General features: G+C 33.5%; 1 protein-coding gene across 3 annotated transcripts; it reads right to left on the bottom strand.

Annotated features, from left to right (window-relative positions):
- Positions 1 to 1,322: 1,322 nt before the first annotated feature.
- LOC113865967 (probable leucine-rich repeat receptor-like serine/threonine-protein kinase At3g14840) lies at positions 1,323 to 22,303 on the bottom strand. 3 transcript variants are annotated; one of them, XM_027500800.1, is made up of 24 exons: positions 22,115 to 22,303; positions 21,812 to 21,986; positions 19,788 to 19,859; positions 19,624 to 19,692; positions 19,284 to 19,355; positions 19,092 to 19,163; positions 18,885 to 18,956; positions 18,570 to 18,641; positions 18,393 to 18,464; positions 18,236 to 18,307; positions 18,023 to 18,094; positions 17,724 to 17,795; positions 16,997 to 17,059; positions 6,000 to 6,065; positions 5,880 to 5,915; positions 5,708 to 5,748; positions 4,392 to 4,768; positions 3,950 to 4,145; positions 3,725 to 3,868; positions 3,345 to 3,463; positions 3,009 to 3,219; positions 2,658 to 2,907; positions 2,314 to 2,464; positions 1,323 to 1,902 (listed from the first exon to the last, which is right to left on the bottom strand). In XM_027500800.1, the coding sequence occupies exons 1-24, from the start codon at positions 22,206 to 22,208 to the stop codon at positions 1,540 to 1,542; spliced, it is 3,003 nt and encodes a 1,000-aa protein (XP_027356601.1). In that variant the 5' UTR covers positions 22,209 to 22,303; the 3' UTR covers positions 1,323 to 1,539. The 3 variants fall into 3 exon arrangements, with proteins under 3 accessions (XP_027356601.1, XP_027356602.1, XP_027356603.1); XM_027500801.1 differs by lacking the exon at positions 19,092 to 19,163 and having other exon boundaries at positions 22,115 to 22,290; XM_027500802.1 differs by lacking the exon at positions 22,115 to 22,303 and having other exon boundaries at positions 19,774 to 19,859; positions 21,812 to 21,838.
- Positions 22,304 to 23,421: the final 1,118 nt, after the last annotated feature.

Genomic DNA, 23,421 nt, shown 5'->3' with positions numbered 1-23,421 from the left:
AAAACAATTCACCATTAAGGATTGCTTTGTTAATATGCAATGGAATCAAGATCTAGTGTTTGATTGTAGTAACAGAAGACAATAATATATTCTAATACCATCCATCTTGTTGATTGTAGCCCATAGCTACTAGGCAAGCTTTAAGCAATTTGTTGTGCTATCCTGATTATATTTTAATTTGTAATTCTATTTGCAGCCTATAGAATGCTTTTCATAGGAAAGATGGACCAAGGTTCACGTATTATTGGCTTCTAAGGCATTAATTTCTTTATTCATGGCTTGGCACCATGCCAAGAATTGAACAATGTGATGAAATAATTGTAGATGGCAAGAACATGATACAGTACCAAACATGAGTAAGGATCATGAAGCAGAAGTGTCTTGGGGTGAAAGTTACAGTTTTTAAAATATAATATAAATTTATATTATATTTTATTTTTAAAAACAGAAATCAAACATACTATTAGTTACATGTTACTGAGTCTGTCAATTGGTTACATTATAAAATATGCTTACAGGAGGAGGGGCAGAGAGGAGAAAGGTAGGAATTGCTTTTTGAGTTGTTGTTGGTCAGACAATAGTAAGGCCTTGATTGATTTATCTTTGATTTTTAGTTTTTAAACATTACATTTTAAAACTATTTTAGGAAAATAAAAATAAAATTTGTTTAGTAATTTAGTTTTCAAAACTATTTTTAGTTAAATTTTTATTAGTTTTAGAAAAAAAAAACAGAAAAAAAAAAAACAAAAACACTTTAAATTGTAATTCTGTTTTTCAGTTGTAAAGAGCTAAAAATAAAAAAGTTATTGTTAAAAATAGTTTTAAAATTTACATTAACAAACAAGTTTTTTTTTTTTTAAAACAAAAAACTATATTTTAAAAGAAAAAACAAACCAACCCTAATTCTCAGTGGAGCCTTAGCGTTAGCTCTAGCTTTTCTCCCGGTAAGATCTCAGGCTCACCATCTTTGGTTTCATCAATAATATTGTCTCCTTTTATATCATTCTGTTCCTTTCAGGACATAATTGTTGAATTGGGTATGTAAGGTATTGATTGATTAGAAGTAGAGAAAAAGTAATCTTGAAGGTATGATAGTGGTATAGTGTTTCTAGTTGATCTTCGAAGTAATGGAGGAGAGAAGGTTGTGAGAGTTAATGTCTTGGTGAAGATTCGTGATGGGATGAAGAGTTGTAATTGAGAAATAAAGAATTGTTAGGCATAGGAGCAGGAATGGCAACTTCATGAAAGTGATATGGTTCAACAAAATCCATAGGTAAAGCGTTGGAAATACATTTTCATGAAGGTAAGATATTGCGAAATAAGGAATTTCTGTGGGTAAATTATATAGCGTGTACTTAATTTTTATACAACAACTTATACTCACAAGTGAGAGAGAGGAAGAGAGAAGTATGTAATGAAATGGGTGATGTGTGACAAATACAAATAAAAAAATATTATATAAAAATGTTGTAGAAAAATGAATAATATTTTAACTCTATACAGAAAACTATGATAAGATGTTCATTTCTATAAATTTTTCTAACTTTTGATCTCCCCCCTTGAAGAACCCGTATCAGATAGAAGTCCAGAAGTTTCATCTGTTGGGACACTCTGGCTCTGACTCTCAATTATGTGATTTTGTCCTCTGTGTTGGAAATATTGTTGCATCATCTCAAATTTCCTATCATCCATTACCTCTTTTGTGTCTGACACCACTTGAACAACGGTTCTACCTTCAAGCATGCTTACCACTGAAGACATGGTGGGCCTGAGAGTTGGAGAGACTTTGGTGCATAAAAGAGCTACATTGATCATCACCAATGCCTCATCTTTGTTGAAGTCTTCACCCAACCTCTTATCCACAAGCTCCATTAGGTTCCCTCTTTCTTTCAGCACATCCACCTAGTAGTAGTAATATAAAATGCAACCGTTATTTGATTCCAAATTCATTTCACAGTTGAAACAGAAAAAAAAAAAAACTTAAATTTAAGGTGCAGAATTTATAATAAAAATATAAAATATAGTATGGAAAAAAGTAGTTTGCAGATAAGTAGTTTATCACATTTGTAGGGTCAGCACCAGAATTTCTCAAAATGCAAGAAATTGATGGTGTATAATACTCAGGTTTATTCAAGTTAGACATTACAGCAGATTTGAGAGACTTTAATTGTAAAATGTATTTCCCTTCAATGGTGTCAAAAGATGAAATTGAATTAAATTTGTTGTATAGCTTTACGCAAAACATACACAACCATGCTAGATATTAGCAAAATAAGATTGGCATGAATGCATGAGTAAAATGACATAATTTACCCAATCAAGAAGAGAGAAGCACTCTTCCATAGGCTGGCTAATGGTGTTGCTCTTCCCACTAACAATTTCCAATACAACAATTCCAAAACTATAGACATCTGCTTTGTCCGTCAAATAACCAAGCATTGCATACTCCGGTGCCATGTACCCACTGCAGTATTGAAACATCATTAATTACAGTAACTGAAGAACATTTATTTTTTCATAAACCATGATAAGGTATTTTAGTATATTACCTATATTATTTTTTTGTCTTTAGTTTTCTATAGTTTGATAGTGTGTCCAAATGTAGCTCAATAAAGATCAATGCATAATGGTAAAACAACAAATATATGGGAACTCACTAAGTGCCAGCTATTCTAGTGCTCATGTGGGTTTTGTCCCCTTCATTAAGCTTGGCCAAACCAAAATCAGATATCTTTGGGTTGAGATCTTTATCCAGCAACACATTAGTGGCCTTGATGTCCCTATGAACAATCTTCAGTCTTGACTCTTCATGAAGGTAAGCCAAGCCTTTAGCAATACCAACACAAATCCTCTGCCTTGTTTTCCAATCCAATCTCAACGGAGAATTTTCAGGGTCATCACTTTTGACTTTGATGGAAATTAGACAACATATGAATATAAGTTACACATACAAGATTTCCATTATTAGAAAGCTGAAGAAAAACTTTAAAATGGAACAAAACAATTACCAAATAAAGCACGAGCAAGACTGTTGTTTTCCATGTATTCATATATCAGCAACAATTGATCCTCCTCCATACAACATCCAAAGAGCTTCACTAGAGAAGGGTGTTGCAAAGCAGAAATCAGGCCTATCTCATTTATAAATTCACGATTCCCTTGCCTTGATTTAGTAGAAAGTTGCTTAATTGCTACTATTGTGCCATCTGATAAAACACCCTAAATTTTGGGGAGTAGTATGTTAGTTTCTGAAAAGTTGGAAAAGAGCATTTCATAAACTAACACAGTTATAGTATCTCATTTATTATGATCAAACAAAAGTGGCGGGTTGTAATAGAATATACCTTGTAAACAGGACCAAACCCTCCTTCTCCAATCTTGAAGGATTTGTCAAAGTTATTTGTCGCTGCTTTGATTTGTCGCAGGGTGAATAAACTAGTTGGTGAATTGAAATCCTTTAACTCTGTCAATAGAGGCAAAAAATTTAATAGATATCCTATGTTAGGAAAACAAATGGCTTCACTGGATCCACCATCCCAGTACTGTTCCTTTAATCAAGGGAGTTAGCAAAATAATCAAGAAAAGTCCACTAATTTGATAGAAAAACATTAGAAACAATTCATGTCCCACAAATCTAAAATACACGTTTTGTGTGTACGTGTTTCTTATTGTTTCAAGCAACAATTGATAATCTGGGTAATAGAGTTAACTTCAAAGTGATTACCTCTGGCTGATCTTTTCAGATGTATAATACCCTTCCACCATAATATGCCAAATACAAAGATGATAACAATTGCTCCAACAACCACAATTGCAACCACAACCCCTACAGATATGCTTCTACCATTTTCTGATGGGGGTGTAAAGTCTGCATGATTATTGTGTAAGCTACGTTAGATTAGAAGATGAAGGTGATGGCAGAAAAAAAAACTAGAGAAGTACAACTCACCAGAATCAACAGATATTGCTGATATAAGAGGACCGTATACTGATCCAAATGGAATAGAAGTGGTTCCTTTCCCAGCCCAATATAATCGGATCTCCAAGGCATTATTAGTCACAACAGCTGTGAAATTTTTTATGACTGCCTTAGCAACACCCCCTGCTTCTTTTGCAATATTGAAATCCTTAACTACCAACTTCCTCTGCAAATTAAGAATCCACAAAATAACTCTTCAAATTATTAGTCTGGAAATGTTGTAAAATATTTATAGAACACAATTTTACATTATTATTTCATTATTAAGTGGTTACAACTTATGAGAAAATTTGGTTTAAATCAAAGATTTATATGAATCTGGTATCGTGAAGTCCCCAAAGAGACTAGTTTCCACTATGTTGAATATTTAACAAGTGGTTGAAAAACATAGGAAAATGACAAAATTATTCACCTGAATGTAGATATCAAATACACGCCTTCCAAGGCTGCTATATGTTTTATCATCAGTAAACATTATTTCAGCAAAGTGGAGATTCACTGTGTAGTTTCCATTTCCCAGGCAAAATCCATAATAAGTCAAAGAATTGGGAGAAACACGTGCGTTCATGTACAGTTCAGCATTGTCCACTGCAAGCTTAGTTGTATTAGACCATGTATAGTAATCTGAGTGACTGCTATCAAAGAAATGACCAGTGTTGATAAGTGCCCAGTTTGTTCCAGGGTAAATAAATCTTGCAGGTCCAGTCGCATTGGAGTCATCTTCATATGTCTGGTTTCCATCAGAAGTTACAACTTTTCCACCACAATTTATATGGAGAGAATACGAAGCTGGGACAAGTAGAAATTGGTTAGCAACTACCTAAAGAATTCATCACCATTATAAACCATATTAGGAAATTATACGTCAAGATTTTCCTTATACAGTTTTACATCCTCTTGTTTCTAACACTCCAAATTTATTCATCCCTATAGGATTGTTGAAGTCCCATATCAGCTGTAGATATGGCTAAATAAGAGCTTATAAAGGTTAAAACAATCCTCATCTTGCAAGCTAATTTTTGGAGTTAGGCTTAAGTCCAAATTCAACAGGAATGAAGGAAGATAGTGGTGCAGTGGTACTGAGTTTGACCATGGAGTTTAAGTTGATTATTGATAATAACACAATGACGGAGTTTATTATTGATAATAACACAATGAAGTAAGATACATGGTAAGTAGAGTTTTATTATCACTAAATACATATATGACATTGCTTTATGATGTGTATGAGCTTATTTTTTTTAGAGAAATCATGTAAATAGGTTAATCAAATCTTGTACTTAAAGTAATTAGGATACCTGTGAATCTTGCAATTACATTACCTTTATATAGTAAAACCTTTGTCATGTAATTCAAACACATGGATTTGATAATATGTCTCATATTCTTTTCATTTTAACAAGATATATAGAATGTGATAAGAGAAAACTGTAATCAGTGCAACCTTGGCATAGAGGTGGCACAATCCAAAGCTAGTATCACTATTTCACAAAGACAGTATGCCATTGACATCCTTAAGGAAACCATTCATATGGATTCAGAAAATAAACTCCTACCAAACCCTACAAGTTTTTGGTATAGAAGTATGGAATCTAATGTAAGGATAGTTATCCCTTTCTAGCTGTATCTCTAACTTGAAAAATATATAAATAATTTAAAAACCATCAACTTCAAATGTCAAAGCAATAATTAACAGCCTACAGTAAAATCCAAGATAAATCAACTTACTTTTAGGACACGGAATGTTTGACAAACATGAAACATTTCCTCTGAAAAAATAAGAAAAACATAAAAAGGTGGAACGGGATGGCGTAGGGGGACAAATCAGCACCCATTATGACTTGTATAAAACTTGTTAATATTTGGGGAAAATGTATAGCATTAAGAATATAAAACTTACAAGCTGTTTCCATTCAAAGATGAAGCAAACAAGTTCCTGAGGCATATGGAAAGTGGTCAAGGCTCAGGTAGCTTCTTAAACCTACAACATTAAAAAGTACAAAATTGCAAGGAATCTTACACGCTTCCCTGTTGACAAGTCTGCTGCTCTATGCCTCTGATGCTGAAGTTGTTATATGAGAGATCACTGTGTAAGGTTCACAGAATGTGTGATTTTGAAAGTGAAATGATACAAAATATTGAATTCATGCACATCATTGCTCAGAAGAATTCCAAAAATATTAATTGAAAAATATGGAATCTTTTTAGCTTGATTATCTAGTAATTAAATTTACAGTGAAACACCAATAAAGGAAAAGTTTGAAAATGTTTCCCCATTCTCTCTACTTATTAACTACTGAATTAAGCATACAGCGACATCCAATACCACCATATAGAAGTAAAAAGAAGTAATTCCAACCACAATCAATGGTCACAGCAAATGACTAACATATTCCAGAATGACCCTCTCCCAAGATACCAGCAGACTATACTAACACATATCTTTCACATCCCTTAGGTTCTCTTACTACAATAGCTAGCTTTTGTGGTGTGGTTCTCCCAAGGTTCTAATCAATTGGTATCAAAGTCTTCTACCATGTCTTAGGTGCAATAGAGCAATACGGGTGGTGATGCTAACATAGCAGTGTTTGCTTGCGACTAGTCAAAAGGGCTAGGGTACAGCCAGCCCTTGTGAGTGTTGGGACTACAAAACCTGGTGGCATGTTAGAGTCTAATTACAAGGTATGAGACTTGAACCCACATTTGAAATATGGGACTCTATTGTGGGGTTTATAAGACCTTGCACTCTATAACTACAAAGGCTAGCTTTTGAGGTGTGTTTTTCTCAAGGTTCTTATCTTGATAATACTGTTGAGAATAATTTTAATCAATTGGTATCAAATTCTACCATGTCTCAACTGCAATGAAGCGATATAAGCGATGATGCCAACATGGCAGTGTTTTCCCGGGACTAGTCAAAAGGCTAGTGTATTTGTGAGTGTCGGGACTTCGAAGCATGGTAGGATTTTAGAATCTAATTATAATGTATGGGACATGAGTCCTACATTGAGAGTAGGGAACCTACTGTGGTTTATTTCTCCCCCTTTGTCATTATAAATAAAGCTTTCCACTATGTATCAAACACACGATTTCACTCCATGTCTCCCATCTCTTCTTTCTCAACATGGTATCTAGACCTTAACGAGAGACAAACCTAGTTGGTGTTTTTATCCAATGACACACTAGGGAAAATCATTTTTCACAACCATATTTCTTCTTCTGTTTCCAAACTCTCTTTCTTTCCACTTTTAATTCCTTTTTATTCTGCTACTCATGCCACTGTTCCAGCACAAGTGACGATCGGAAAAACCCTAATAGCCTGTTAGAAAGTTTTCTCTTTCCTAACCTTCTTGAGATCCTCACTCAAGAACACTCACAACCCTTCAATAATGCTCACACCGAAAGAACTATTGAAAGAGAATGCTAAACTAAACTGAGAATTCCTTTCTTTTAATAACAGGGAATTATAAGAGTATTTATAGCCTTTTAAGGCTTGTACAATCAATTACCGATTTTATAGGTTAACAAACTACTAAAACTATTATTATTTACAACTGTAATTTCCTTATTTACTTATTACAGTTCCCCCCCTTAAAAACAAACCTTGCCCTCAAGGTCTTTCTAATGCAGCTCTTTCCAATTCATTCGCCCAATCCACATGCGGGTATAACTGCTTAACAGTGTGATATTCATGCCAAGTAGCCTCCTCCGGACTTGTTTGATCCCACTGTACTAATATTTCAGTGATAGCTTTATTATCTTTCCTCTGTACCCTGCGATCCAATATGGCAGTAGGCTTTAGCACCATACTTCCTTCATCATCAAAAGTTGGAAGGTGAACCTCTGCTGGAGTTGAGCCGTGATGTTGTTTAAGCAAAGAAACATGGAACACTTTGTGGATTTTGCATGTCTCTGGTAACCTGAGTCTGTAAGCTACCTCTCCAACCCTCTCTACTATTTCAAATGGTCCATAATATTTAGCTGCTAGTTTGTGGAATGCAGAATTAGGTAGAGTGTTGTTTATATGGTTGTAATTTTAAATAAACCATATCTCCACACTGATATACCTTTTCCTTCCTTTTTCTGTCTGCATACAACCTCATTCTTTCTTGAGTCTTCGCTAACTTGTGTTGCAGTAGCTGAGCTACTCCTCCCTTGATTTCAATATATGAGAAACTGATTGAACCATGGATTCTCTTACTAATAATGGGTTCCTCAATGTTGGAGAGTACCCATATAGTGCCTCAAATGGAGTCATCTGTGTAGCTGAATGAAATTTGGTATTATACCAAAATTCTGCCATGCCCAAGTACTCCTGCCACTTCTTTGGTGTGTCCCCAGCCATACACCTTAAGTATCCCTCCAATGCCTTGTTTAAAGCCTCTGATTGGCTATCTGTTTGTGGATGAAATGCAGTAGATTTCAGCAATTTCACACCATTTCTCTGAAATAGTTCCTACCAAAATTTGCTCATAAAAATTGGATCTCTATTCTAGATAATCTCTTCAGGCCATCCATGATGTTTTACCACAGTCTCCATGAAGCTATGTGCCACTTTAGCTGCATTAATAGGATGACTAAATGGTAGAAAATGAGCATATTTTGTTAGTCTGTCTATGACAACTAAAATAACACTATATCCATGTGATTTGGATAGTCCCACAATGAAGTCCATGGCCAAGGATTGCCATGCTTGGCTAGGCACAGGTAGAGGTTGTAACAATCTTGCTGGAAGGGTTAATTGAGCTTTATTTCTTTGACAAACTTCACATTCCTTGACCCATCTTTTGACTGCCGCTTGCAACCCTTTCCAATAGAATATTTCTCATATTTTATATGTTTGTGAACTACCGGAATGTCCTCCCAAGACAGAATTGTGATAGTAGTGCAGCAACTTCTTCCTTAAGTCTGCATCATTTCCTACTACAATTTTACGCTTCCTCTTTAGTGTTACCCTATCCCATTCATACTTCTTATAGTTCTGTTGAGTCAATATGATTATCTATGATTTTTCTCAGCTTTGGATCAGTTTCCCAAGTTGCTTGTACCTCCTTGGATAGATTAGAACCAACCTGAAAAATTGCTTTTAAGGTTCTGTCAATTGCTCTTCTGGACAAGGCATCTGCTACCTTGTTTTCTTTCCCTTTTTTATAAGCAATGGTGAAGTCGAGACCCATGAGTTTCTCCAGCCCCCAGTTTTGCATCAAGGTGGTAGGTGGTTGTTCTAACAAATGTTTTAAGATTTGTTGATCTGTTTTAATTGTGAAATGCTTCCCTAATAAATAATGTTGCCACTTTTTGACTGCAAACAAAATTGCATAGAATTCTTTTCCATAAGCTGAAAGTAGTTAATACTGCTTCCCCATTGCTTTACTGATGTATGCCACTGGATGTCCTTCTTGAAGTAACACTGCCCCAATGCCAATCCCAGATGCATCTGTCTTTATAGTGAATTCTTGTTCAAAATTTGGCAACCTAAGTACTGGTGTTATTGTCAGAGCCCTTTTTAAATGCTGAAAAGCCAGATCTGCCTCTGTTGTCCACTCAAACTCTCTGCCTTTTTGCAGCAACACTGTTAATGGCTTAGCAATGACACCATAATTCCTTATGAACCTTCTGTAGTACCCAGAAAGTCCCAAAAATCCCCTCAGCTCCTTGACTGTCTTAGGTGTTGGCCATTGTGAAACAGCTTCTATTTTTTATGAATCTGGTTCCACTCCTATTGCAGATATCACATGCCCCAAATACACTACCTTCCTCTGGCCGAAGCTACATTTTTTTCTGTTCAAGACTAGGGAATTGGGTTCCAGGATCTTCAATGTAGTTTCTAAATGCTGCATGTGTTCCTTCCAAGACTAGGTATATACTAATATATCATCAAAAAATACAAGAATGAATTTTCTCAATTGTGGCCTAAAAATGTCATTCATTAAATTTGAAAGGTTGCTAGCATATTAGTTAAACCAAATGGAAGTACTACCCATTCATAGTGTCCACTATGGGTTCTTAAAGCTGTTTTTGGTATATCATTCTAGACCATTCTAATTTGATTATATCCACTTTTAAGGTCAAGCTTTGAAAAATAAGTAGCAACATGTAATTCATCTAATAAATCCTCTATTAAAAGAATAGGAAACCGGATTTTAATTGTTGCAGCATTCAATTTCCTGTAGTCAGTGCATAGCCTCCAGCCGCTATCCTTCTTCTTGATTAAGACCACACGAGAAGCAAATGAACTGTGGCTTTCTCTGATAAAACCCGTGGCTAACATCTCTAAAATTTGTCTTCTGCAAGTGAGGGTATCTATATGGTTTGGAAGTGACAGGTTGGTTATTGCTTAAAGTAATTTGGTGATCATATTTCCTTTTTGGTGGTCAAGTAGTAGGCCCTTTGAATACATGATTGTAGTTGTTGAGAAGTGATTCTAGCTGCTCCTTCTGCCAAGTTTCTAATTTCTTGTCATGGGTGACCTTACTTGGGTTGTGAAGAGTGGATATTGCCATTAACAAGGCTCCACATGATGCTGCTTTCAATTTTCCTCTTGCTTTTGATATATGTATCTTAGCTTGTTCACCTTCCAAAATTACATTTTTGTTGTTATGTTCAAATTGCATGGTCAACTGGGCACAATTCCATCGAATTTCCCCCAAGGTTGTGAACCATTGCATGCCCAATATAACACCATAAGAAGATCCTAGTAGCACAAAAAAATCAACATTAAATTCATGGCTTCTAAATTTTGAATGACGGTTCTCACATTTTCTAGTAATTGCTATATTCTGTTCACTGGCTACTACCACAGGAAATTCCTTTATGTGTTCCGTTTTAAATCCCAAAATTTTCACCCACTTTTCACTCATAAAATTGTAAGTGCTGCCTGTGTCCATTAAAAATGGCACCTCTTGCCTCTTAATGATTCCATGCAGTTGTAATGTTTGCCCACCTACAATCCCTTTTAATGCATGAAGGGAAATATGAACATCCTCATCTTCAAGAATCTTTTCTCCTATTGACAATAACTCATCAATATCTTCCTGTGGAATTTCTTCTCCACTGTGATCCGGTTCTGAGCTGCAAAGATTGCTGACAATTTTCCCCAGACCTTACACTTCTGCTTATGTGTCCTTTCCCATGGTTCTCCACAAAATCTGCATAATCCTTTAAAAATTGTCATTCATCTCTTTCTTCTGATTAACCACAGTACTTCTTGTGTCCTTGTTGGAATTGGGGTTAGAACCATTCACAGTTTGTTGTTGCTGCAAACTTGTGATTGGAGGTGCCTTGTTTGAATTGCTCCACAAATTCCAAGTTCTATTATTGCTCCTAGAGACACTTGTTGGCAACAACTGAGAATGAGTCAGTTGTGTTGTCAGATCCTTCAAAATATCATTCTGCAATCATACCATTCTCATGGCATCTTGAATATTCTGAGGGTTGTGGACACGAACGGATTTTTCCAAGGTTGTTTGTAACCCTCCCAAGAAAAAACTGATTGCCATCTTCTCTTCGATAACTCTGCTATAGGGTCATCATAGTTTCCTACATCAAATCTTGCTGCAACATCTTGTAGAATCTGAGTCCATGACTTCAATTGCACCTTGCCATGTTGGGTGTAATGTCTCTGCCATGTGAAGGCTTTGTCCTCCATTGATAACAACAGAAGTTTCCCGCGCTGTGTCACCGGAGTTTCTTCCAAATCGAAAAATTGTTCAGCTTTTGTGCACCATTCGCTGTAATTTGTGCCGTCGAAGGTGGGAAATGGAATCTGAGTTCTTGCCACAATCTTGTTTGAATCTTGGACAGATTTAGTATCAATGTCGCTGTCATTACCTTCTTTTGATTGGGTTTTCTTCTTTGGTTCTGCAACAATTTTCAAGACCTCTGTTATCATCTCTTCAACCTTATCCAATCGTTTCCCTGTCACCGATTGAGTAACTAACTACTAAAACTATTATTATTTACTTATTACATAGCCCTACTGTTATCGAAGCTACCATACGATGCTCCTTTTTGGCACAAATATTTCATGTACTGCCATTTTTGATACAGTGCATGAAAGCACGTTCGACAACCTTTCTTGCCGGCGATTGGCTTGTTGGACTCACCTCTCCTCTCCTCCTTGTTTTGGATATGCCTTCCTTTCTTCATTTTGGTCTTTCCTCCTCCTCGAATTAGGGTGTTTGCTACTATTTACACTATTATTGTGCACTTGGTTCTCCTCGGCCCATAGCATCTTCTGACTCTTCAAAGGTTGAGCCTACTACTTTTACCAATCACGTCACTGCTCCACTCTTTGCAGAGTTGTTGAATGTTAAGAATTATACCTCTTGGACTTCTGACATTTGTCTTTGGCTTGTAGACAAAATTATGAGAAACACCTCATTTAAAAGGCAGGCGAGCTTGATCACACCATTGACAAGTGTTATGCTTTACATGGACACCTTCCTTACAGTGCTCATGTTGTTTAGAGTACTGTGCCAGTTTCCACTTATGCTCTCTTGCCTACACCTCATAGGCACCACATCCCAGCTACAATGATTTTCTGAGGTGGTATAAGGAACTATTAGGCTTTTGGTTTCACTGATCCTACTGCACACACTGGTAATTCTTATGCTGACATCTCTCATTCTTGTTCTCTTGGTCCCTGGGTACTTGATTCAAGGGTCACCAATCATATAACTTGTAATCAATCATTTTTCTTTACCCTTTCTACTTCTAAATATTTACCTTATGTCACTATGACTAATGATTCTCAAACCTAATATGAAGGCATTGATACTGTTCATTCTTCTTTCTTTCTTTTCTGTTGATAATGTCCTTTACATTCTTGGATCCTTTTAACTTGTTTTCCATAAGTTGTTTCACCCAGTTTCTTAATTGCACTATTTTCTTTACTATAAAAAAACTTATTTTACTGCAGGACTGGAATTTTGGATCATGTGAGTCCCATGGTCTTTCCAACTACTTAAACCATGTCATGTTAGTTTTGTAGTGGACTTTCCTCTTTTGATTCATGCTCAGATAAGATATCTAAAACTTACCAAGTTGCAAAAGATGGTGCCAAGTCTATTAATTGTTGTCATTGTCTTGTGAGTCACATTTATTAGGTAAACACGTTTGTACTTTCTTTTTGTCATTCTAATAATAGGATTTTTTTTTTTCCTTTTGTTTTAGTTCACTTTGGTATTTGGCATCTTAGTTGTATTATGTTTACAATAGGATTTAAATACCTTGTTACCTATATTGATGGATTTTTTTATTTTTTCTCCTTTTGTTTTAGTTCACTTTGGTATTTGGAGTCTTAGTTGTATTATGTTTACAACAGGATTTAAATACCTTGTTACCTATATTGATGATTTTTTTATGTACTTAGTTGATCTAAGTTGTTTTTTGTCTTATAATTTTTTTATAAATGAAATAAATATTTGAAATTCTAATTTGTAGGTTACAAAGTGACAATGCACATGAATACTGTTGATATGTAAATATAGTAATCAGGCATGATTGATGTGTAATTATAGTAATTAAGCTAGTAAAATAGTGTAATTAAAGCATGATATCAGGATTACCTTTATTAAGATAATAATCTGTAATTAATATATATTTTCTTATACATGTATAAATTCAGACCCTTGGGTCACATGCAATACACAGAAAAACACATTCAAGTATCAGATTTTGTAAATACTTATCTACACATTCTCAAACCTTTTTGGCCTTTCATGGAAATTTTCATCAAACCTCATGTCGTCATACTCTTCAACAAAATGGGATAGCATGGCGTAAAAATTGTCATTTAATTGAAATTACTTGGATTTTTCTCATTCACTCACATGTTCATCATTCAAGAGTGATATTATTCTTATTGTCTGCCATCTTATCAATAGGAATAGGAAGTCATCTAATGTATTTAAGAGTCAGCCTCCTCACCAAATTCTCTATACTCATCACTCTCTTTGCTTTATTCCTCCTTGAGTGTTTAGGTCTACATGTTTTGTTCATAATCTCACTCTATAGTCATTCTCTCAATTGTACGAGTGTTACTCTCCCATTCTTTGTTGATATATTATCTCCTTTGATGCTATGTTTTTTCAATTAGAAACTTTCTTTTTATCTAAATCTTCAACTTAATTCGTTTTCTTTCTCCTAAGAACTTTATCTCCCCTTTTCCCTTCGTGACAATGGAATTTACTGGCAGAATAATTGGTAAGCAAATCTGCATGTAGAGGTAATGTGTTCTTGTCCTGTACCAAAAGATGTCAAAGGCGTAAGAGGGTTTCAGAGGTCTTACTGTCTATTATTTTAGATTTTGTAAAGAATTATGCAAAAATAGCCAAACGTCTAACTCAACTACCATGGAAAGACAATATTAGCTGGGGAAAGGAAGCACTTCAGGCTTTTGAGTAATTAAGAACAGCCATGTCTCCTTTACCTACACTGGCTGTACCAGATTTTTCAAAGCTCTTTGTAATTGAAACAGATGCTTCAAGTAAAAGAATAGAGGCTCTTTTATCTCAACAGGGCAAGCCAATAGCATTTTTCAGCCAAGACTTTTCAGAACATGCACAACAAAAGTCGGTTTATGAACAAGAATTGATGGCAGTGGTGCTTTCAGTGTAGAAGTGGCATCACTACTTGATGGGCACGCGACTTACCATAGTAACAGATCAAAGAAGCTTGCAATTTTTCACTGTGCCAAGGCTGCCGAGTGTCGTGGGATGTTCGAATCCATTAGCAAGGTATGGGACTTGAGTACCCCATTGGAAGTGTGGGATTCTAATGTGGGATTTATAAGGTTTTGGGCACTCCAACTGCAATAGCTACCTTTTGTGGGTGGTTCTCCCAAGGTTCTTATCAATTGGTATCAAATCCTTCCACCACGTCTCCCAGCTGCAAACGAGCAGCACGAGTGGTGACACCACCATTGTAGTATTTGCCCGAGACTAATCAAGGGGCTAGTGCACAGCCAGACTGCATGAGCGCTGGGGCTGCGGACCATGGTGGGATGTTAGGATCCAATTTCAAGGTTTGGAACTTGAAGCCCACATTGGAAGTATAGGATTCTAATGTGGGGTTTATAAGGCTTTGGGTTCTCCAGTTAAAATAGCTAGCTTTTGTAGTGTAGTTCTCCCAAGGTTCTTATCATATTATAAATAAAGCTCTTTGTTGCACTTGCATATCAAACACACACGAATTTCACTCTATGTCTCTCAACCTCTTCTCTCTCAAGAGATACTACCAAAAATTCTGCCATGTAGTGTAAATGATCAAAACAGATGTCCACTCTAACACATACGCTTACCTTTCCCACTTTTTGCAATAGTTCTAATTCCTTCATGAGAAACCCATTTACAATTTCATATCCATAATGTCAAATCTTTGTTAGTACAGCTATACTTAACAGGACAAAAAGTCCAAAAGTACTACTAATGTGCTACATATTTATATGCCTCATGCAGCTCTTTTGTTTTTACATGAGTATTATGTGTGAATCTAGCTCAATATGCATTTCCATATACTTTTACATTGTCAATCACTACTTCCCTCATGGAATAATCAAATTAGAGTTTTCACAAACATTGGGCATGTTACCTTGAGTTTGGAGCATTTTCTTTTGGTGAAGTTCAAAGGTTTTGGCAATAACAAGGAGTGTAAAGCTTTATGGCAGTGTGAAGTTTATGCTGCTCTTTGGTGTATATATCATTGGAGCAAAATGCTCTAGTTAGATTCTTTAGATCTATTATCTGACAAGACTGTTTATTGATGTCTTCCTTGGGTCACCCCACGCCACAGATGATTTCTTTATGGAAATATCTCTAGCAGATAGGAAAATGGATTTGCAAGCTTCTTTTGCTTGTAGTTTTCTCTCTTATTCACTATCTAATAGTGCTGAAGATATAAAACCATTCGTGTTTTGTTAGGGGCAAAGCTTTTAAAATCAGAAAAAGATGAACAAAAGACTGAATAATTCTAATAATCTTTATTAATGCCTTGAAAAGAATAAGGATTCAAGAATCCTCTAGAGCTAACAGCTCCCTAAACACTGAATAATATTTCCTCTCAGTATTTCTCTACAAACAAAAGCATAATTTCCTCCTATTCCCCCTAACTCTATTTAAAAGGTATTAACAAATAACAACTAACTAACTAACCGTTGGCTCCTTCCTTCCTTTCCTCCTAACATACACTTTCCATACTTTAGATGTCTTGTTAGTGTCAATCATTTGTTCTTCCTCTCTGGTCCTAACATATTTCTTTACGTAGCATCTTAATCTTTTAGGAGAGTTGATCCTTAGTAATGCCAATATCTTATCCTCCTCTTTAATTGTATTATTTTTCTCTTCACTCTAATATAGATATAAACCTTCACTATTATCAGTTTAAGATCTGACATCAAATTAATATAGATAAACCTTGACTAGGGTGGCTTATAATGATATTCACCTTATAAGAAGTAATAATAGAATAGTGGGAAACAGAACAATGAGCTTGTCTACTAGTTTATATTCAATATCCATGTAGCTGCTGCAATTGATTTTTTCCCAAATGATTGTCCTCATGGCTCGTATCATGCTAAAAGTATAGCATGAAATGTTGTCAAAACATTGTTTTTTTCCCCTTCATATTCAGATTTTTGTTTCAGTCAGATGGATTTTATACTTATAGTACAAACAGGCAAGGGAGAAATAGCAATTTTATCAAAATGCAAAGATGAAACCACAATGAAAGGTCCAAGCTTGAAGTTTCTTTTCCTATAAAATTTAACCAACGCACTTAAAGATTATTTGTTTCTAATGCATAAGATTAGTCTTTTTATCCAATGAAAAGAGTGGAGGATTCTCTCCTCCGCCTAAGGATGAGGTTAGAATTTTTCTACATATATGGCACTAAATGCACCAGGACAAAAGCTGATAAACAAAAGGCAACAAATAATTAGTGCAAGTGCACTATTTTAGCAGATAGAATTTTTAAATTACTTAAATTAATAAATCACATAGGATCTGAAAGATAACTCACACAAAGTCTGGTTTATCTATCCACTGAGGTAGTGATCCTGTGAGACTATTCCCACCTAAAAATCTAGTAAAACCAATATCCATAAGTCAATTCGTATAATTCAAATTAAAGATAAACCAGTAAAATTGTAAATAAACTAGTGATGTACATCCCAAATTATCTGGACTATCCTTAAGGACTTAACTGGTTAAACCACAACAATAATTTTTTAAATTCAGCGACTAAAATATTTATTTTAATTTAGCGAATAAAATAAACGAAAGAAAATAATTTAAGTCACCGATATTTCTGTCCTCTCCTCTCAACTCCCCTTCTTTTCCTATACATTTTTTTTTTCTTTATTTTGATTGTCTCTTTCCCCTCACAGAAAAGGGAAAACATAATTATCTGACAGAAAAATGTTTCTTTCAAAGGTACAAATAGGTTGTTTTGAATATTAACAAAAAAAAAAATGATGGATGTATGTGTGTATTTCAATTAAAGAAAGAATTACAGAAAAACCAATTAGCTACTGTCTTAGCTGAAAAACTGATAGGTAGTCAGCATTTTCAATGTCATAATACTGTATGCCCAATGGAAGCAGCTCGGTTATAACTTCTGCTAATTTCAAACTAAAAGTGAAGCTAACAAAATAAAACAGAATAGTAGTATACTACTATCTAGCTACTACGAAATGCATGAGTTTATTTTGGTGTAATTGTCAAGGAAACATTAGAAAATTTCTTACAGCATATTCATGTTTTGTAGACCATCAAAACTGCTCGGAATTGGTCCAGTTAATTTGTTGTAGCTAAGATCTCTGAAAATGAAATCATAGTTAGAATATGTTCTTTTCTAAGAAGAAAGTTAAATGGAACATTAAACATAGCTCCTATAACTCATTTAAATGAAACAAGCATGTCGAATTTCTTCATCAGATCCATTAGAGAAATATGCAAGAATTATACAAGTTTCAATTGAAAACTGCAATAAAATCAAGAGTTATCATCATCAACAAAAAAATAAGAAAAGAAAAATAGCACTTACAATACTTGCAAAGTAGTCAGTTTTCCAAGAGATTCAGGCAAGGCTCCAATAATATTGCAACTCCTCAACATTCTGGCAACCAGTCAGACAATATATATAATGATAGCAACAAGACATGAGCTTAACAATAGCATCTCTTTATTTTCTATCCCTATAACATTTCCTGATTAAGACATTAACTTGAAATAATCATAATCAGATCGTCTGACTCACAGTGTTTTCAAATTTGTCATGTTATCAAGTTGTGGAAAAGGTGAATCAGATCCATTCAAGTCAGTAATTCTCCTGCATAACATATTTTACGACTTTATTTGCACATTAAGAAAGCAAGTTAATTTTGAAACTTTGGCTACATTAAAAAGAATCATACAAGTCAGTAAGGTTCTTCAAAAGTGAAATTCCAGAAGGAATTGGCCCACTCAAACCACTCCCTTGCATCACGCTGTGAAATATATAATGACAAAAATGTTTTAGATAAATTGAAAATATGTAAAGCAAAAATTTAAAACAACTAAAGCTCATTAAAAAAGGGAGAAGAAAATCACACAGTATCTCAAGATTTATCCAGCTCTGTATAAAATTGGGTATTGCTCCTGAGAATTGATTACCACCAATTCGACTGCATTGAGGAGGTTAAGCCACAAATAGAAGTTAATAATGTTAGAAATAAAACCAATCATAGCCTTCAAGGCGTCAACTAAATGCTTATTATAGCCTCTATATCAAAATGGTCAAGAGTTAAATCCTTGTCAATCTCATTCTTCTAAATAAGGTTGAATTTCAGTATAATATAGAAAAAAGCCTATACCTTGTTAGTTTCAAATAACAATACAATCTGGCATAGTAAAAGCAAGAACCTTACACATGCTTCAATGTTGTGAGCCTAGCAAATGTTGCAGGTAACTCTCCAGTGAAATTGTTGGAGGTTAGAAGCCTAAGGAACATCAAATAATCAATTAAGACATAGAATATGCACCAAATAACCAGTACACTAAAAATAAAGTTTCAGAAATTAATATCAATCAGCCAAATTAAAAATGATAGAGAGACTATTTTGAAAAGGGCATACAGTCTTTCAATCTGGATAAGATTCCCAAGCTCTGGAGGAAGATTTCCAGATAATTGATTGAACTCCAATACCCTGTTCATTGAAATTAAGTTCCTATAAAAACTCTCTCTCTCTCTCTCTCTCACACACACACACACACACAAAAACACAAAAAACAGGACAAAATGTAACATATAAAATCAAGAAACTTACAAACTTTTGAGAGTGGTGATGTTTCCAAGCTCCTTTGGGATAGGACCCGTTAAACGGTTTCCATAAAAGGAACTTACCAAATGGAAAATTGTACAATTAGATTCATCATTTATCTCTCAGAAAATAAGTACAAGATAAAAAATAAAAATATGAAACATAAAAATGAAGCACAAACCAAAAATCATTTGTCAGTGAAGAGAAACTCTAAGCTACCTTACATCTATCCTGAAGAGAATACTAACTAAACAGTATTTATTTTCTAATATTATTGCTTGGGCCCATTAATGCCTGAGGAAGGAAAATTGACAGTGTAACCAAAGGTAGAAAGCAAGATAATTACATGTTGACAATATTTAAGGTGGCCAATTGTTTAGGAATTGTACCATTAAGGTAGTTGAGGGTGAGGTCACTGCATCAAAGAGAAAGAATTAATCAATCAAATATAAGTGCATGAAACCATATAATATGATAGTGAGATTAAGAATTTTACATCATATGACGTACATTTCTTGGAGAAAAGGCAACCGGCCAAGCTCCGTTGGGACGCTACCCGAAAGATTTTGTGCTTTTAAAACACTGCATAGTGATTATAAAACATGAAACTTGTTAATGCAGAATCACCAAAACGGGCTTTCCCTTAACTGTTTTCCAGACTACAATGTTTCCTCCTCCCTTTCTGCCTTCAAACGAAAATATTGCGAACCTAGAACTTTTATTTTTATCAGAATTATTGATAAAGTAATTTAGCAAAATGTTAGACGTTGAATAATTAAGTACACTTTAGTCTCTAACCAAAGTTTCTTGGTACAAATGCAAAGACTTGATTCCATTTAAACCTTCTAATTGATATCATGATATGAGCTCAACTATTGTCTAAAGTAAGAGATTTCTTTAAATAAGTTCATTTCATTTGACTTGAAATTAGTCAGAATACTAGGGAGTACAATCTACTGCTCTCTTTCATTTCATGATTAAACTTCTAAGATTTTGTTACTCTTGCTCTGTAAAATAACTTTAAACATATAAAAACATAAAATATATATTAAAAAAACTCATTTTCACCCTAAAGTTATAAAAATATCATAAATACTTATATTTTTATTAAATTTTACTATTAATAATTACTTAAACTCATACTCTAAAACTGATATTAATAATTAGTTTTCATCAAATTTCTTAATTATTTTACAATCATTTTATGTCAACATGCTTTTTTTGGATTGCATATTTTATTATTGTTCAATTTAGTTTATTTTTAAAAGATAATTATTATTTTTTATCATCTTTATAAAAAGTTTTTAAAAAAATAAGTAGTTGCTTTTCAAGATAAAGTTACTAAATATGTATCAAGTTTTCAATTCTTAAATCTTAATTTTAATTATTTTCATTTTAAATCTTAATTATATATACTTTAAATTTCTTTTTTTCAAATATATTCTTTTCTCCCTAAAACTCCCCCTATGGCCCGTCCAAGCCTAGGCAAAGGAGAAGAATTGTGTTAGGTATTTAATAGTTAATGTAAAACTTGTCGAAACATTTTATATGGATTAATCATGATAATATTGTATTAGGGTTAGGTTGTTATCCGAAAATAACATGATATATTATACGAATACAATGTTAAATGAGTTAAAATCATTGCATCCGCACTAAAAGTAGTTTAAATGAGCAAAAGTCCTTAGTAGTTATTTAAAAGTGATAAATAGTTGAACTTAACTTTGGATTTATTACTTGGTCCTTACAAAAGTTAAACGGATTAAATTTAGTCTTAATAAAATAGTGTTAGAATAGAGTCCTTAACTTTTTAAACCTATTAAAAAATAGTCATAGTTCTCAATTGAGTTTTATTAATTAACGAATTGGACAACAGATTACTGTCACATGATATTCTTTAAGTAAATGAAAATAAAAATTTTAAACAGTTTCTAGATCAGCTCTTAGATTCCATAACTATAATTATATTCAAATTCATTCCCTTAATTTATTATTTATTATTGTTATAACATTATAAAACTAAAATAAAATTTTTTAATATAAAAATAATTACGACAGTACAATAATTGAAACATATAATATTTTGCTCAATATTTAATACTAATAATATATTATTCAGAAATTTTAATTTAATAATAAAATACCAATTAACTTAAAATCTTAATATAATGATCAACTAAATGGTTAATCACATACATAATAATTTAAAATACATTTAACATCGATTGTTATCGTTTGCAATACCACTTCGTTGTTCATAAACAACGCAACGTTACTAATTATAGTTAAAATTTACTGAAAATTTAATCTAATATTAAAAATACAAAATTTAGGTGTACTATTAGAGGAACTATTAATGTTGCGATTGAATGAAAGTTAAAATTAAATTTTAGTAATTTGTAGCGGTCCTTGATATCGGTGTTTATAAAATTCCAACTCTAATTAAACATATAAAAAAAATGTAAATGAATGTCGTTGGCATCTAACATCTAACCGTTCACAAGAGACAGAGAGAGAGAGAGAGAGAGACTTACATGCTGACAACATGACAAACCGTGTGATTTGCAAAAGAACAATTACAAGTCACGGAATTTTCTGAACCTTGCAATTGAATAGCCGATTTCCAGTTACTCTTTCCACTACATGGATCTACGTTGAAGTCCCAATTCTTTTTCCCAATTGTTACAGCTATGTCTCTCAGACCTTGCACTGATCCCACACACCAATAATGCAAATATGAAGTAAAAAACATTAGCACTAAGCAATAATTAACTACCAGAAATAACCAAAAACCCCAAGCACGAGACCAAGCATGGATATATATGTATGTGTATTACCTTCATCTTCTGGCAAAGTAGCTCCAAATCCAAATGAAGCAAAGCAAAGAGGGAGGAAAAATAAAAGGGGAAATGGAGAGAAAGTATTACACATAATTATGGATGGTAAATTAGTAGACTCAAATTAAAGAGGATGGGAAAGTTAGAGTTGAGAGTTGAAATGAGTTATTCTGTTGTGAAGGCGAAAGCATTAGAATACAAGAAGGATAAGGCTTTGAAGAAGACTTGGTTACGCAACGCAAGGACAAAACAGGTCAATATATAATAAAGAGGAGCTGTCATCGCTGAACCGGTATATGACTAGAACGAAAGCTTTTGAATTTTCACTTCGGCAAATGCGTATAAAAAATGTTATATGCTCCGTGTATATTTTTTTGGGGTGAAATTTTAGAATTTTTGAAAGAAATAAAAATTTAAAAAAATAAAAGTAATTTTTAATATTATATATATATATATAATTTATATTAATATAAGTTTAAATATTTTTATATTTAATTTAAAATTTTTATTTAATTTATATTTAACAGTTAGTAATAAATTATAATTTATTAAATATAAATTAAATAAAAAATTTAGATTAAATATAAAAGTTATTCTATTTTATAAATAAATAAAAATAAAATTTCACAATTTATAATAATTTTATCTAACAATATAGTAAAAATATATATTAATATTTAATAATTTAAATAATAAAACTTGATGCGTGATTCATTTTTCACCTTATAAAAGTACTGGTAGTAAATATCCAGATTATTTTGGAGTCCATTCACGGTGACAGATACAGCATAAACCTATCATCATCATACAATTCAAAACTATGTACGACTTCTGGACCAAGAAAGAACAAAACAATGTACGACCTACCCCCGTTGAAAAGTCCAAGCTGTGCCCTTATTTTTCACATAAGGAAGAGAGCAAATATAAAAATAAAGAAAAAAGAAAAGATATTGCAAAGGTGGCATGAACAAGGCTTATACTTTGTTTGGCAATCATGGAAATGGAATAACTTTAAAAATGATACGCCATTTCAGTGATTTGTTTCAACTATAATCTAAATAATTATATTGGTACATAAAGCCTTCTGCATTCTTTATTTCAATATTTTTAAACATCACACACACCTCTGCCTATAAACTGAAAGCATACAATAGAGGGTAAGGGTAGTTTATACGCAGTTTGCTAGGCAAAATAGAAGGAGGTCGAGTTCAGACATTCTTAAAAGAGAAATACAAACATTAAAGTTATGTTTAGAAGGAGAGGAAAAATGAGAAAAAAAATTTTAAAAATTTAATTTTTATTTAAAA

Source organism: Abrus precatorius, unplaced genomic scaffold, assembly GCF_003935025.1.
Source record: "Abrus precatorius isolate BTA unplaced genomic scaffold, Abrus_2018 Scaffold4, whole genome shotgun sequence".
Lineage (NCBI taxonomy): Eukaryota > Viridiplantae > Streptophyta > Magnoliopsida > Fabales > Fabaceae > Abrus > Abrus precatorius.
This window is presented reverse-complemented; position numbering and strand designations above follow the sequence as displayed.